Source organism: Monomorium pharaonis, chromosome 2 (genome assembly GCF_013373865.1).
Source record: "Monomorium pharaonis isolate MP-MQ-018 chromosome 2, ASM1337386v2, whole genome shotgun sequence".
NCBI lineage: Eukaryota > Metazoa > Arthropoda > Insecta > Hymenoptera > Formicidae > Monomorium > Monomorium pharaonis.
The window spans coordinates 20493251-20509133 of record NC_050468.1 but is presented as its reverse complement, the minus strand read 5'-3'; the positions used below and the strand labels follow the sequence as shown (position 1 = coordinate 20509133).

Below are 15883 nucleotides of genomic sequence, written 5' to 3'. Positions count from 1 at the left end.
AAAAAATTAACTTAACATTACAAATTTATAAATGTACCTTTTTACAATAGCAACTGTTTTCTATAATTTGAACATTATAAAAAATAGTGTATAAATATCTTAAATACAAATTGTATTTAAGATATTTATAATGATTTATTATAATATTTTTTAACATAAACAATTAAACATCCAAAAATCAGAAGATAATGTTCTGTTTATAAAGTATTCTCTTTATAACATATTCGATATAATATATTCGTATATACTCTCTTTTCTGGGGAGGGGAAAGTTTTTATACAATTTTTAACAGACTAATTGTCTATTTAATGTTTAATGAGGTAAACTCAAATAGTAGTTAAGAAAAGCTTTCTTTTTATGCTAGTTGAAATCTTCCAAAGAACATAACAGCTTTTCGTTTTTTATATCAGTCATTTACTATTTCAATACGTTAAAAAGATACTTTTTTCTTTTAGTTTAATTTATTTCAGTTGTTCAAAAATTTGATAGTTTTGTAACAATTTCGAAAAATTTTCCTTAGTTTTTTCAATCTTTCACTGTGCTATAAAATATTATAAATTTTAATATATTTACTGACCGGAGAAACAATTACACTGTATGAATAATATATGTAGCGAATAAAATACAAGACACGTACGAAACACGTTTTATCGCACATAATTTATAATTTAATTCATTAAATACAGTCTCGTTGAATATTGACACATTGTCGAATAATATAATGAGAACGATATTCCACTTATAAAATTATATAAAAGAATACCGTTTCGCTCCCCGCTATTCTGTTCTCAGGACAAAGACGTGATCGCAATTAAGAGACATACCGTACGTATAAAGAAAGTAAATTCTCCTTAAAAGTATAGAGAATTCCGACTGGCTGGCCGTGTTCCAGTTTTTAGAAATTAGTAACGGTCCGGAAACACTTGGAAGTGTAGATATAGTGGGCGGAAGTGTAGACAACAACGGATAATAATAGCGAAGTTGGTTACGTCGTGGCTTCGCGGGTGCGCCACAAGAAGCGTAGTCTCTTTCTCTCTCTCTCTCCCTCTCCTCGTCCTTCTCTATCCGGACTTTAGAAAAAGGTCAACACCCTTGATCATGATGAAAGTTCCGCCAGCGGGAAGTTCCGGAAAGAAATAACGTATATATGATCGTACTGGCGGTTTGATCTTTATAGAAGACGCGCATTTGATACCATGCCGTCAGAACCAGAAAACTGGAACTCGCGTAACGCAACTTTTATGGGGACGCTTCCGGAATCGTATCACTTAATTGCGACAGTTGTGAGCTTTTCTTAACAATAGAAATTTTACTAAAGAGTTCGGACATTTCTTTTGTTTACGAGCTTTTCCGCAAGTTTATGTTTCAACAAAAATTCTCAAGAGAATGATGGATTAGTATAGAAAACGATATTTACGGTTTTTTATATTCTTTTTTCAACCTTAATTGCGCCTTTCATCCGATTCATCAGGGAGATCTTAGCATTCCTCACGCGACCGATACCGAATCAAACAGATCGACAAATCGAGGATCGAAAGAGACTTCCCGAGAATAAAAATAAAAAAAAAAAGAAATATCTTAACTCAATGCTATTCAACTTGTCGATTCAGTGCCGATTGCGCGAAAAATGTTAAAGTCTCCCTAATCCGCGAGAGCGGACTGCCCCGTTTCTCTGACCGTAAATCGGATGAAAGGCGCAATTAACGCCTAATAATCGGTGGCGCCTTCAACCGCGAGAACCGTTACGTCGCATCGACGTAAAAATACGGTAAACGGTTCGCCGCGCGAGAAAGGCAGCCCATTAGCGCTCGTGCGCGAACGAAGAGGTCGTTCATTCATGAACTCGGGGGGGGTGGCGGCCATAGCCGCTACGTCGTCGTGGCCGCCGCCACCGCCGCTACGCTGTGTACTACGTTCTCCGCTAGTGTTATCGCTACCACCACCATCACCATCACCACCACCACCGCGCTACTACCCTCATTCTACTAGGCCACTACTACCACTTTTACACATCGCCACCGCCATCGCCACCACCACCACTACCACCACCATCATCACCATCACTACTACTACCACCACCACCACCATCGCCACCACCCCCACACCCGGTACTGCCGCCCTCGGTGCACCAACGTCGGTTACGTGTCCTACCACAAACCAGGTACCGGCACCGGCATCGCCACCGTCGGCCGCGGCGTGCCGAGCATCGCGTTCCTGGCGTTCTTACGCGAGAAGCCTCGGATAGCCCTCCCCCCCTCCCCCTCCCTTCCCGTTCTCCTCTCCGATGCAACGGCCACCCTTTCGCGGCACCGATGCACTTCTATCGCCGAACGCCTTGACATTGAGAGCACCGACGACGCGAATGTCCCGCCGCGTATCGCGACTATCCCGTCGGCCGCAGATGTAGATATCGGAAATGTCGAGCGGATAATCCGTCGAACGGATTGCCGAATGCCTAATCTCCCCAGCATGCTTAAGAACATTCAGGCTGGATGACACGCATTCGGAGATTATTCGTATTGCCGATCGGTTGATTTGAAAGAGTTGAAAGTTGGTCGAGAGAGGCTCTATCTGTTTTCCTTTCTGAATTTCGCAGAATATTTATTTCAATTTGATATTAAAATGTAAGTCAAGTCGTGACTGTGATAGGTAGGTGTTACACAGAACAAATATTTGAACGTTTCTGTCTTACAACTGATTAGTATTCATCCTTGTTTATTATATTTAAATAAATGAGCGCCAAAGTCAACGTAACTCTTTTAATTCTACATATATAAGATTTATTCTGAAGTAAAATTAATTACGAATAAGATTTAAAATATATAGTTAATTTCGAACAAAATTTAAAAATCTTTCTTGTTCTATAGATATCGTTATTTCTCATAATTTGTTTCCAACAACGATCCACCGATCGAATCTTGTTTTAATAATAAATTGATTACTATTTTCTTTCATTGTTAAAAGATAATTTATAATTGTTCATAATTTATCGTCGTTCTACATACTAAATAATTTTAAGCAAAATTAACAATTGTCTTTACTGGATCAAGCATACTGTATGGACAAATAAATCGTGAAAATCATTTATATCAATTATCGCAATCACGACACAAGCACGTTAATAGCTTGAGGTTATTTCCCATGTTTAGCCAAAATTCACGTTAATTAGGAGCTTCCCTTCTAGGGAAAAGCAGGAAATCAGCTCTCAATTTTGATAATGGATCTGAAATTTGTAGAAGCGATAACGGTACTGGCAATTACCTTAATTTCGAAAATATGTTTTCACATTTAAGCGTGAAACGTGCAAAAACGTAAATGTAGTAACACTTGTTTCTTTGAAAATGTATCGTAAATTAAGACGTTTAATCTTGACAAATTTCCACTCGCACTCCATCTTTCGCTCAAATAACGAATCAATGATTTTTTAATTTGCCATATAAACATAATGTGAGAAGAAATTACTTTTCGATGGAGCCTCTCTTCGTCAGTGCATCTTTTTACCTCAATAGATCGTTAAGTGACACAAGTGACAAAGGCGAAGCGTTCGTCTTGCAAGTTTGTCAGCATCTCGAGAAGTATGATTAAACTTTCTTGACTCTTACGAAAATCAATCATAAGCATTACCGTCGCTCTCTCAGCGTCGCTTCTGGTTATCCCGACGGTTTTAAGGTCAACGCGCATACTATGGTCCTTGACACTGAAACAACACGCAAACTTCGGCAACTTCGCGGACAAGTTCGCGTGAGATTTCCATACGTTATCCTGGAACGAGGGGAATGTATCCAATTAAAGCGACGAACGAAACTTTGACTGTTTCAGCTTGCAAACTGTTTTGGTTCGCGTTTCCTTCGTTAAACGTTAAAGTTATAGCCCAATGGTGAAAACAAACTTTGAACATTTATAGAAAATGTCAGTCGCGGATGAAAAAGATAGACGGATCAGTAAGTGACAAGTAGACTGACGCTTATGTATTTTTGTATAATCCAATTATATGTTTCTTCCGAAATATGAGATACTGTCAGATGTTAAGACACAAAATTGCAATTAGAATGTAATTATAAATACAATAACAGTCGACGTTATTCACTGGCAATTTTATTACTTAAAAATTTCTCCTTTGTTTTGCTAATTTTAAATAGCACGATTTCTATATCGAAAGAAATGTCACTCGCTGCCTTTAAATTAGTATTCAACAAGAGCCACCACTTAAAAAGTTAATCGACATACTTTAAAATCGATTACTCATTGTTACATCTACGACCTTTAACTACACTAAAATTCTATTCAACGCGGACCCCTCACGACAAGCGGCTGACAAAAGCGGTTTTCCCGAACCTCATTGTCCCGAATAAAAAATTCGCGACATTCGAATCATGAAAATTGCCGAGCTACTTTCTACGCGAGAACGCGCGAGACTGACCGAGTCCTGTTCCAAGGCTAGGTGGTGATGATGATGATGATGATGAGGATGGTGACGGCGGCAACGGCGACGTAAAAAAAACAGAAGTTACAAAGAGATTCTCACCCCCGAAGCAAACAACTCTCTCGCCGCTTCCGCCGGAGCCTCGGACCGTAAACACACGTCGGTGGCTGGTCGCGTACTGAAGTTTCCACCGACAGTGAATCCAGCATCCCCGACCGGGGGTGAGAGAGCGAGAGAGGATCCCGCCGCACACCGGCGTTCGACCCCACTGCCTCACTCGCCACCTACCACCGATGCGGACACCCTTTAACCCTCCTCCGTTCGGCATCCTCCGGGCCGTCACTCGAAACCGTCACCGTCACCCTATTCGAACTACTACCAACCCCCGTGCGCAACCGCTCTACCTGGACGCGGGGAGAAGACGCGCAAAGATGGGATATACTTGGCGTCTCTCATATTGTTAGCGATCAAAACTGAACTTATTCAGTTTTTTTCCCCTTTTAGTGTATCTATAAGTACACTGAGAAAAAATTTTAACTAAATTTGATTAAATTTCTTTAATTCACGTATTTATTTATTCGTATAAGTTAAATACATGAAATACTTTAGCTTCAAGTATTTATATATTTGACTGAGGCACATGAATATTTAAATTGAAGAAATTTAATCAAATTAATAACTTTTTTTCTTAGTGTATAAATAGTGTAGATTTACATAAAGGTGCTCGCGCTATGCAATCAGTAGAATAATTGCGATAATGAAATCAGACAGTGATTTTTCAGTGTTAAAACCGACAACTATTCTAAAAATATTAAAAACCAACAACTGTTCCCTTAGCGTATATTACAAGTTAAAGTAAAATTGAGTGCATAGCTACTTTGAATAGAAACGTACAAAACAATTAATTAATATGCACAATGTGCGTTTTCGAATTTTTTTATAATGCTGTATTAATGCTAGGAAAAAATTGAAATAGATAGAAATATTTATCTAAAAGATGTATTTATAAATACTATTTGAAATAAGCGTTTTACGTATTAAATATAAATAATAGTATTTAATTTATATATTTACTTATTTAAAATATAATATTTTATTTTTACATTTTAATTTGTCATGGATAAACAAGTTTTTTCTATTATCTATTATTTTCTACCACTTAACATTACAAAATAAAAAATAAAAAAATTAAAATAAAAAACAACATGTTACAAGTATATAAATTTATTTTTTTATAATACGTTTTAAAATAAACTTTTTTCATAAACATTATCAAATAGCTAAAAAATACAGAAATCTTATTTACATATGACATATCAAAATATGTGATATGTAAATATCTTCCAATATATATATATATTAAATACTATGTTTGTCTTGTTTATATTATATGAAGTACTTATTTCAAAATTGTATATTTTATTGATACATCATTTAAATAAATATTTTTTTTACTTTCCATTATCATTTTATATTTCATATATATTCTCCAGTATATGTCCTCTCAGTCGTATCGATAAAATATAAAAAGATAGATTTTTCATTTCATAATTTTTTAATTTAACCGACTTTTTGTTTACATATATGTATTTTAATGTTAGCTACAAATAAAAGAAATTAATAGCTAGAAGTCAGGTACCAGATATATTAAGATAAATGACTGGAGGTTTTTCCTAAACTACATTGAACAATTTTGCTAACAGTTATCAGAGGAGCCAAAAGAAAAAAAAAATGAAGAGTGATTTCACTCTAAATCCTGAATTGTGGATAGCACCAAACACTTTCCTCTCATAGCTCCACTGACTCCAAAACCGTCTTTGTTCTTACGAGTATTTTCGTTCTTATAAAAGTAATCGTTTGGCCGGCAAACTCTCGTCGACGTACCGGCAAAAAGTCGGCGAAACTCTCCAAAAGTTTCCTACCTTCGTTCAGCAATATATTTCATTGTCGGCGGCCATATAAATTCTAAGAGATTTCGCGCGATGTAAGATTTAGCTTGTGATTTAGGAAACGTTCCGGGCGCGCGGCGGCTTTCAAGAGAGATCAAATCCCTGGGAATCAACGGTTCTCGGACTTTGAGGATCTCGAAAGTCCCTCGCGATTTAGAAAAGTTTTCAAGCTGCCGAAAGTTTTTGTATCACTTACTTTTCCTTGAGACCCCGAAGAGTCTCTCCGCGTATTTCCGAACTCTCTTTCGCAAATGCGTACCACGTACGTTCATATGAATATCAGGCCGACATATAATACTCCCATGTTTGAATAACACACAAGAAGAACTGTCAGGCATTTTGCCGGAAAACTGCATGACATTGCAATATATACGAATATGTTTAGCGGCTGACAGCTCTCATTCTCCATTTAGAATTTAACAGAAATATTGGCTTTGCTTCAAATGTACGTTTATTTATTTTTCTTGTGTAAACTCCTGTATAAGTTTTGATTCGTTCTGATTCATAGCTGATATCATAAAATGCAGGGATTCCCAATTACTGTACGTGCTATAACATAATAATTTATTACATTTATTTTTGTTGCATAATATGTTTCCACATTTTTGTTAGTAAAGGAGCAAAGTGATATATAAAAACTCTACCATGTAATTTGATTGTGCTTAAAAATACAATATAGGTATAAATTGAGTATTAATATTTTTATTTATTTTGTAATTTTTATTTTATTTGTTTTGAAAGCATCTCGCATATGAAATAAAAATATTTGTAATATTTAATCGATTAAAATTGTAGAATAACATTTATCAACTTGACCTTTTATCAAATATTGAAAAACTACCTCGCTTTTCGATAAATAAACACATGTGAAAGCTTTGACACAGTTTTTATTTGTTCTTTTGTTTTGTAAACTTGCAAGTAGGATGAATATATGCGAAAACATGTATAAATCGGGACTGGCATTAGTATAAGCTCGTAAATCATGTCGAGTAGGATAAGTTAGAAGCACAAAGGAGTAAGTTCTTTCGAAAAGCTTGAGAAGCTTTGTTGATAAATCCGTGGATCATCAAATGCTTAAACTTCCCGAATTTCTCAAGTTAAGATATTTTAAGAAAAATATTAATATTCAGTTGCGTTTAAAATCAACCATAATTATTAAAGAAGTTTAATTGTTAATCAAGCATAATGTTATAACAAAAAAAATGATAACATCACTTTTCCAATATATAATTTGCCGTTATATCTGCCAATGTCGACACTTTGTGACAACAGCAAAAAGACTCGAGACTTTTACATTAATCTGACATATTAAGATATCATTCACGATGAATCATTTTTATTGTTAAACTCAAAGCAAGATTTACAATAAAGTTTATTGTCAATAAATGTGTTCCACATTGTTGGCTTCTTTTTTGAATCAATAATATATTTTATCAAATCATTTTGCTAAATGATATTTAAACGTTCAATAATATTATATATATATATATATATTATATATATATATATATATATAAACGCTTTTAATTTTAAATATATATTATAATAATTATATATATATATATATATATAATTATTATAATATATATTTAAAATTAAAAGCGTTTAAAATTATTTAAAATTAAAAATAAAAGCGTTAGAATTTAAATTATATGTATATATAAAATTATTTTGATATATATTTTACATATAAATGTTTGTGTGTAAATATACATACATTACGATGTTTTTAATATATTTCCTGTAGTATATAATACTATAAATAGAATTTTCTTATAAATTCCGATGCATGCGAATGATGGAATATTTAAAGTAGATTTTAAATCTACTAAAGTAACTGTCCTAAATAATTACAATAGAACAGTTTTTAATTTAATTTAAATTTAAATTAAAAAAAATTTTTAGTTGAAATTTAATTTTTATAATATTATGGAGATCCGTCGCACTATTTAAAAGTGTATATCTTTGAAATATTTTCTAACATTCTATAAAAAACTTGACTTTATTTAGAAGAGTGTCTTATATGATTTAGTAAAATACGATTTATATGACTTTTTACAAAATTAAGTTAATTGCATATCAAATATCACAAAAAGTATTATGAGAGTTAATTAAAAATATTAAATTAAAATTAAATTTAAATAAAATTTAAATTAAATGTAAAGCTAAATAATATTAAAGTGGCAAGTAATAATAAATAATAATGCCACACAAAGGCAGTGTGGCATTCTATTTTGCAGTTTTTTTAATTATGCCATTAAAAAAATTTATTATTGTTCAAGTAAAAACTTTAATATACCAAATGAAACCAGCGAACTCAAAAACTAATTATTTAAATATAATAAAAAATATATAAGCTTTATTTATTGCTAATTAATTTCTTCAACATATCGTCCCCTCGATTGTCCACTGCCTAATATTGCCTTCCTATTTACTGCCACGCATATTATATTTATATTTGTAGTTTATATTTAATTTATATTTATAGTTTTAATTTAACATTAAAATCTTTTTAATTCATAATGCAAAATAATTACGTAAATATACACACATAATACACGATACATCAAATTATAAATAAACAGAATTCTGTCATGAAATCTAATTCAAGGAATCTAATAAAAGACATTTAAAGTGCATAATATTTTGTTTTAAATAAAAAATAAAGGGAATTCTTATCTAGAACATGAGAAAAATGATGTTTTTACGTAGACAATATGGTGTAAACAACGTATATGTATTTTATTTCAGATAAATATCTCAACATTGAACATTGACTAATGTATATGTATAAGTACATCGTTTACTCGTTTATGTCGCAGTGGTAGTCCGATATTCGTTAATATGTTATATATACTTCTCTACCTATCACTGGTCTACGAATCTTATAAACTATCTGATCGCTTAATAATCGATTATACGCAATGATTTTTATCCCTTACGTAATATCTTTATCATCCCTGTATGCATTTATATTTTTTTACTCGCGATAATCTGCTTCTTATCTACCGTCGTAGATCATCGTTGTAATCGCTTCGACGATCGTTACATCATATATGTAACGTTTACCTACTAATTAACTATTTTTATCACAATTACGGTATTATTTAAAGCCGTTAGAGCGCCGCGCCAGGCGAACTTCGCCGGTATACTTTGATAATCCGTTTATTTTTATACGAGAATAATTATTGAAAATAACCATTTACATTAGATTTGTTTAAAAGAAACATTATCCTTTACGAAATTTATTTCCGATTATCCCCTTAACGAAAAAATTTCGCAAGATGACATATTAGCGACTGAATTAAATTTTCTTTATCAAATATTGAACATTACAATAAAACAGATAAACAATAATTTTATCTTTTATTAATTTTTATTAATGCTGTAACCTTCATATAACTTATTGATTAAATTAATTATATTAATTTAATTTAATTAGATTTCACACTAAATATTTCATAGTCACTTTTCTAATATTAAAAATGAAAAAACTACAGCAAATCATTAATTTTTACTAAGAACAAGTCTTTCTCAATTGCAAATTTCTTGAAAGATATATCTTTTTGTTATAATATATATCTATCTTTATATATGATTTTTTAATTATAATTTGTATCATATTATGAGAAGCATCGTTTTGTATAATCATACAATTTTAATATCCATAACATTTTTCTTATTGTTCTTATATTCTATTTTCAAATCTGCTTTTGCTATCTCGTATGTACATAGTAGTCAACACAAAATCAGGATCAAAGTTTACGTCTTTGCGAGTTCACCGAATCGCTGGCGCTCGATCGGCAAGCGCAATGTCTAACGTTCGTCTTGGATCACTTTCTTGGCGCTTTTCGACAAACGCTATATATCTAATTAATAATATCGCTGCTTATTGCTGCTGTTTCGTGCATTGACTTGAAGATAATGCCTCTCTGAGAACGAACTAAGCTGCGCGATAACTTTTGAATAAACTGATCGATCGAAATCGTGTAACATTAGATATAAATTAAAAATATATATTAATTTATACAAGTGGTACATTAATTTAAAAAAAATTTACCATAGAAATATAGCGAAATAGCGAAATTTAGATGTAGCCGCCGAAATTAGACATTGGCTTTACAATTGCTAAATAATCTTTTCTCTTCCTCCTGCGCCTGCCTGTCTGTTGCAATATTTACGAGAAGCAAACAGCTCTTACTTTAACCGCTTCGTTTCCGTAAAAATAAATTATAAAAACTAAATAAAAATAAAAAAAAAACAAGAAACGAAGAACCAGAGGAACCGAATTAGAGGAACCGAAAATCCGGGATCGAGCGGAAATAAAGATAAGCGTGGAAACAAAATAATCCATAGATTTATTAAAAATAACACAGAAGTTCGAAATGACACAACAAATCAGAACAATAAGCCGCGCTAACGGATTAAGATGTCTGACGATTATTATAGCGTATCACAATCGTGGGAATATTACACGAAGATCGAGTACGGCATAACCCCCTCCCTCGATCTCGATCCTCGAAGTTCCCTCGACGATATTGCCAACAGTTTCAAAGGAAAGCGCGTCACGTGGTTCACGATTTTCAATCGCTGTTAAAATAACTCTTTCGAGACATTCGCGCGTGAATATTCGTTTATGCACTTTTCTACTTATTACTCTATTATTGCATAAATACGTTTCACTAGCCGCTCAGCGGTATATATTTTTCATCGCAGTTCTACCGTTACTCTAAGAATTATAGTGTATATAAATTGCATTTCACCTTCCACCACTTATCTAACTAGAGCAATCCCTGAAAAAGCGTTGTAAAGTGGGATATATATCGCATAATTTATCGGAATAGTCCCTCGTATTAATTCCCGATTCGATTGAACAGTGAACGTTCGTAATGTTTTTTCCAGGGATTCCATCAAGTATTGAAGAGTATTAAGTTTAAGTGATTTAAAAATAAAGACTCCGCTAAGTAGATATATCGTTTCTTGTAAATTACTTGGTAATGATTATTTTATAATTTTCTCGCAAGCAGAATTTCTGTTAATCTATTAAAATAAATTGATAAACAAAATGGGTACCCTAGTGCAAATAAAAATTATTACCACGTGACGCTACTGTTCCTGGCGAATAGTTTCTCAGAAATGTCTCTTTGGAAAACTACTGTTAAAATCGCGCACAAAGTTCGCCAATAAATTCCTAATTCTTTACGGGAAAAATCTTCCAATAACGACATTTATTGCCCAGTTTCTCAAGAAAAATTCCCAGAAACTTATTCGCCGATGCTATGAGTATGAAATAGTCTAGACAAGGGCTTCAACCCTAAACAGCGTAAGAAGATCCTGACTGGGAACCGTTCACGTAGAAAAAAACAAAATAATCATTTAAAAATATCCTACTAATTAATTTTTATCTTCTTATATTCATATAAGCATTGATATATAAATTCATAATAATTCCTAAACAATATAAATACGTATGTCAAATTTATAAATGTTCAAATGAATACGTAATAAATTAAATACAAATCGATTGTTATCACATGCAAGGTCCTCTGCCAGCTTCTCTTACAGCTTTTCTCTGTAAGTAAATTGTGTTATTTATGGTTAATATTCAACGAATTAGGTTTGACAAAAAAAAAAAAAAGAAACATCCATCAGGATGACTTATCGCCTATTAAATGAATCGCGCGCTACTAAATAAATATTTAACGATTGGTTTCGTCGCTATCGTTTTTTTTTTTCACAGCTTTCAGGGACTACGCGTTACTTACGGGATAAAGCGCTCGATTGTGTTCTATTACATGGTAACCATAAGACATGCGATTATCTTTGGGCAAACTGCTCGTAATTGATGTTGCGCGTGTATATATAGGAGAAATCATAATACCAGCTAGTGACACTCTCTCTTGTCGCTGATACTTGAACTTCGTTGCTAATTCAACAATGATGCGAATCCACAATCCAGAAACATTTGCACTGCAGCCACGATTCCTAAATAATGTAAGCCCTAAGAGCATCGTGGAAATTTTGACCGGAAGTACTAATATCACCCATACTAAATCTATTTTCCAATAAAGAAATGTAATACGCGAATAATAAACAATTCAAATAGTCGAAACAAAACGAAACTGCAAAAAAATTATTCAAAGCATACAAAGCCATAATCTGCGACATGTAAGTCTAGCTCAATTTCTTTTTCCCTCTCCCCCCCTCGCCGTTACTTCGTCTCGACCCGTGGTAAAGCGATAAAAACGTTAAAAACTAAACCAAATCACGCAGCATCGTTCGACTTAGCGGCATCACTTTCCCTACTACGCTTAGGGATGCTCACTACTCACTACGATTGAAAGGAACGAAAGCGCACGACGAATGAAACAGGTGCGTATCGGCCCAATTCTCGATATTTTCGTTCTTGATTTCTATGTTTTCCCTTACATTTATTTTATCGGTTCTCAAATTATTATACGCTCGTTTAGAAATGCATCGTTCGATACCGCCCCCCCCCTCCCCAATCAGCATAAATGAATTTGCAGATGTAATATAATCTATAGGAAACTCGTTAGTTTTTCGATCGCCGTGCACTTTTGTTCGTCCAAATATTTCGATTAGCGTTCATCTGTCATTTATACAAAGAGTCGCGCACGGAGCGCTGGGAATTCAAGACGTCGCGTTTGAAAATTTATTAATATTACGATGAACCTCTGCTTCTTTTATCCGCGTACGCATCTGCCACGACAAATAAGTATTGTTTTCCGTTTTCGCCTTAACGAACCTAGTTCCCATCGCCGGGTGCGCCAGAGCAATACAATCTCTCTTTCTCTTTCTCTCTCTCTCTCTCTCTTTCTAATTCTTAACTCGCTAGTTAAATAGATCTATTTATGCTTATGCATACTTTTACATTACTATTGTTATAAGGCATGGAGTATATTACTTGTCCAGTCAACCCTCTATCTTCCCTTTCTCCCTTCATCTTCCACCTTCGCTCGCATTTAACTCCACCGATTTCGATACCCTTTCCTTTTTATTTCTAAATCTACTCCGCGAGCTACCCATACGCGTAAATGTTGTATAACGATCCCGTTATTCCTTTAATATTTTTCGTTGGAAATTAGTTTCTGTTTATACGGTATACTGTGCTTATAGTACACAGGTAAATATGCACCGCGCTACTCTCCTGTGATCCGAAAAGAGAAGTGGACTCTGAAATTTTTCGTAGGCCCCGCATTGGCACTCGGTGTCTTCTTAAACGATTTAACCGAAGACGCTCCGTTCGTCTTCTGTATCCTGCACCTGTTTCGCTCTGGACTTTAATCGAAAAAAGTCGAGATTGATGCGATATACTCTAATTCTTTGTGACTTGCACGCGAGGTCCATTCTCGGTTCAGAGCAACACCGCTAATCGTATAATCGTAGGCGCTTGGTAACACGTGGGGTTTCACTTCACGGGAGAAGCCCCTCCTCTCCCGCTGTGCTTCGTACCGTCGTTAATTATTTCGTTTTATTTATTTTGCAATCGTATAACATTCGGTGACTATTTACAAGCACATATTCGTCTACTCTGGGGAGGGCGAGTGACTACGTGAACGATCGAAGAATCAAAACGATGTACCTCTACTGTGTCTTTCGCATGCTCTGTATGCAGCACACGTGTAAGCACGAAGGGATGCGAACCCGCGATACTTTACCAAAATTGACAAAGGAAAATTGCATTTTACGAAAAAGAAAGAAAAAACAAAATTAAGATAGAAGTTTCAATCAGCGAGAAGACGAAACGTATTACTGCGGAGCAAACAGCATCGCCGAAGTGACAATATCAAACTTTATCACACAATATGAAGTAAATTACATTAATTAGAATTGAATAATGAATACATATCTTTCGCCACGTGCCATGTTGTTTCGTTATTTACTTTGATTACGTTTCTCGTTATCAGAGCGAAAGTGGAGTATAATAATAACAGCAATATATGACATTTCTTAAGTAAACCTCCAATTGGTCTTCAGCGATTAATCAACAAAGTTTATTTATTCTTAGCAATTTCAATTTTTTCAATTTGCAAATCAATTTGCAAAAAAAAGTTCTTTACTACGAGAATTATCAAAAATTTTTTTTCTTTTGTGCGAAAAACTTTTTATTTCACATACCTAAAAAAAAAACAAAAAAAAAAACAGAAAACGGACAAGAAGTTCAATCATTCCAGTGTCTCGTCAATGCGCAAATTCGCAAACACGGGAGCTTACAGCGTGACTGAGTGTATATATGAATATGAGAGTATGTATGCGCGTATGCAATGTGCATGAATATATGTACGTATGTATACACACACGCGTCGTCACTTCGAGAGCGTTTCTGCAATAGACTGAGTAGTGAGTATCGTAATTAAGGCCGATTCAGTGTTTCTCACCTGCTCTTCACCCAAAATATTTCTTCTCTCTCTTTCATAGCGTCTAAATTAAAATACATTAATTACGTTAAATTAAATACTCTTTCCGTTCTAACCCGTATACGATTAAATTAAAGAAAAAGAAAGCCTAAGTCATATAAACAAAATATAATTTCCTTAATGTAGATCTAAGCGATAAAAGAGAAAGCATTATATCGATTGGACCTCTTAGATTATAAGTAACGTTAGGCCAGCGATAAAAGGATTGCTCTTATCTTAGGCTGTTCGATTAGTTTTCGTTAAACGAGCAGTAACAAATCACAGTGCATACTACGTTTAATTCCCGCTCTTTAATAACACTTTTAATACCACCCATTAAGAAACTTGATTGCAATTAAACTCGAAAACATTTTTTTCTTGTCACTGTTACTTTACGTGCGACTTTTTTAAAACTCATTCCTCTGCTCTCGCCGTTAATGACCAGCTGAACCGGGCTTAATCAGTCATCGCTAATTTCGGTAAATCGCATATGACTGTTCCGCTAGATGAGAAAAAATTGTTAAAACCTCTTTTTTAGAAGACAATTTTGCACGATCGCACTTGTATACGTTGATCGAACTGTTCCGTTATATACGTGTAACGATCAGATAGACAAAATCGTGCAATCGTGCGAGAACACTTCATTCAATTATTATATGTCATATACAATATACATATCATCGGTAAAATCTGCACCCATTTTCTTTGCTGTGATTATTTTTTTCTTTTTTTTTTTTTGAAACGCTTTTATAGGCCGGCCTCTCCATGCCGCGCGCGCGCCATCTTTATAAAAATCATATATATTATATATATGTGTGTATATATATATATATATATATATATCACCAAATCAACAAATAAATATCCTAAATATATTAAATATGTGTAATATATGTAATATGCTCTCCCAACAAATAATATATAAGTTCATCTATTTCGTTAATAATATATATTAAATATAGTAATATATATTACTATATAATATTTATAATATATTTATATTATTCTGTATTTTTATACATTTATATACTATGTATTTATATATTAGGCATACTCTATGTGAAAGTCTACCCTTGTATCCCGGTAGGATCGGA

At 33.7% G+C, this 15883-nt stretch overlaps 2 protein-coding genes across 6 annotated transcripts in view; one reads left to right on the top strand and one right to left on the bottom strand.

Moving 5' to 3' along the window:
* LOC105831619 (Down syndrome cell adhesion molecule-like protein Dscam2) overlaps positions 1-4640 on the bottom strand; it is a 136780-nt gene extending 132140 nt beyond the window's left edge. For all 5 annotated transcript variants that reach the window (XM_012671862.3, XM_012671858.3, XM_012671860.3 and 2 more), the window contains exon 1: positions 4526-4640. The gene's annotated coding sequence lies outside the window, so the exon portion shown is untranslated. The remainder of the gene's footprint in view (positions 1-4525) is intronic.
* Positions 1838-2245, top strand: LOC105831618 (integumentary mucin C.1-like). The gene has a single exon (XM_012671857.1). The coding sequence runs from the start codon at positions 1838-1840 to the stop codon at positions 2243-2245; it is 408 nt and encodes a 135-aa protein (XP_012527311.1).
* Positions 4641-15883: the final 11243 nt, after the last annotated feature.

Excerpts from the sequence above, each read along its gene's own strand:
- LOC105831618 (XM_012671857.1), top strand. The coding sequence starts at position 1,838 with ATGAACTCGGGGGGGGTGGCGGCCATAGCCGCTACGTCGTCGTGGCCG.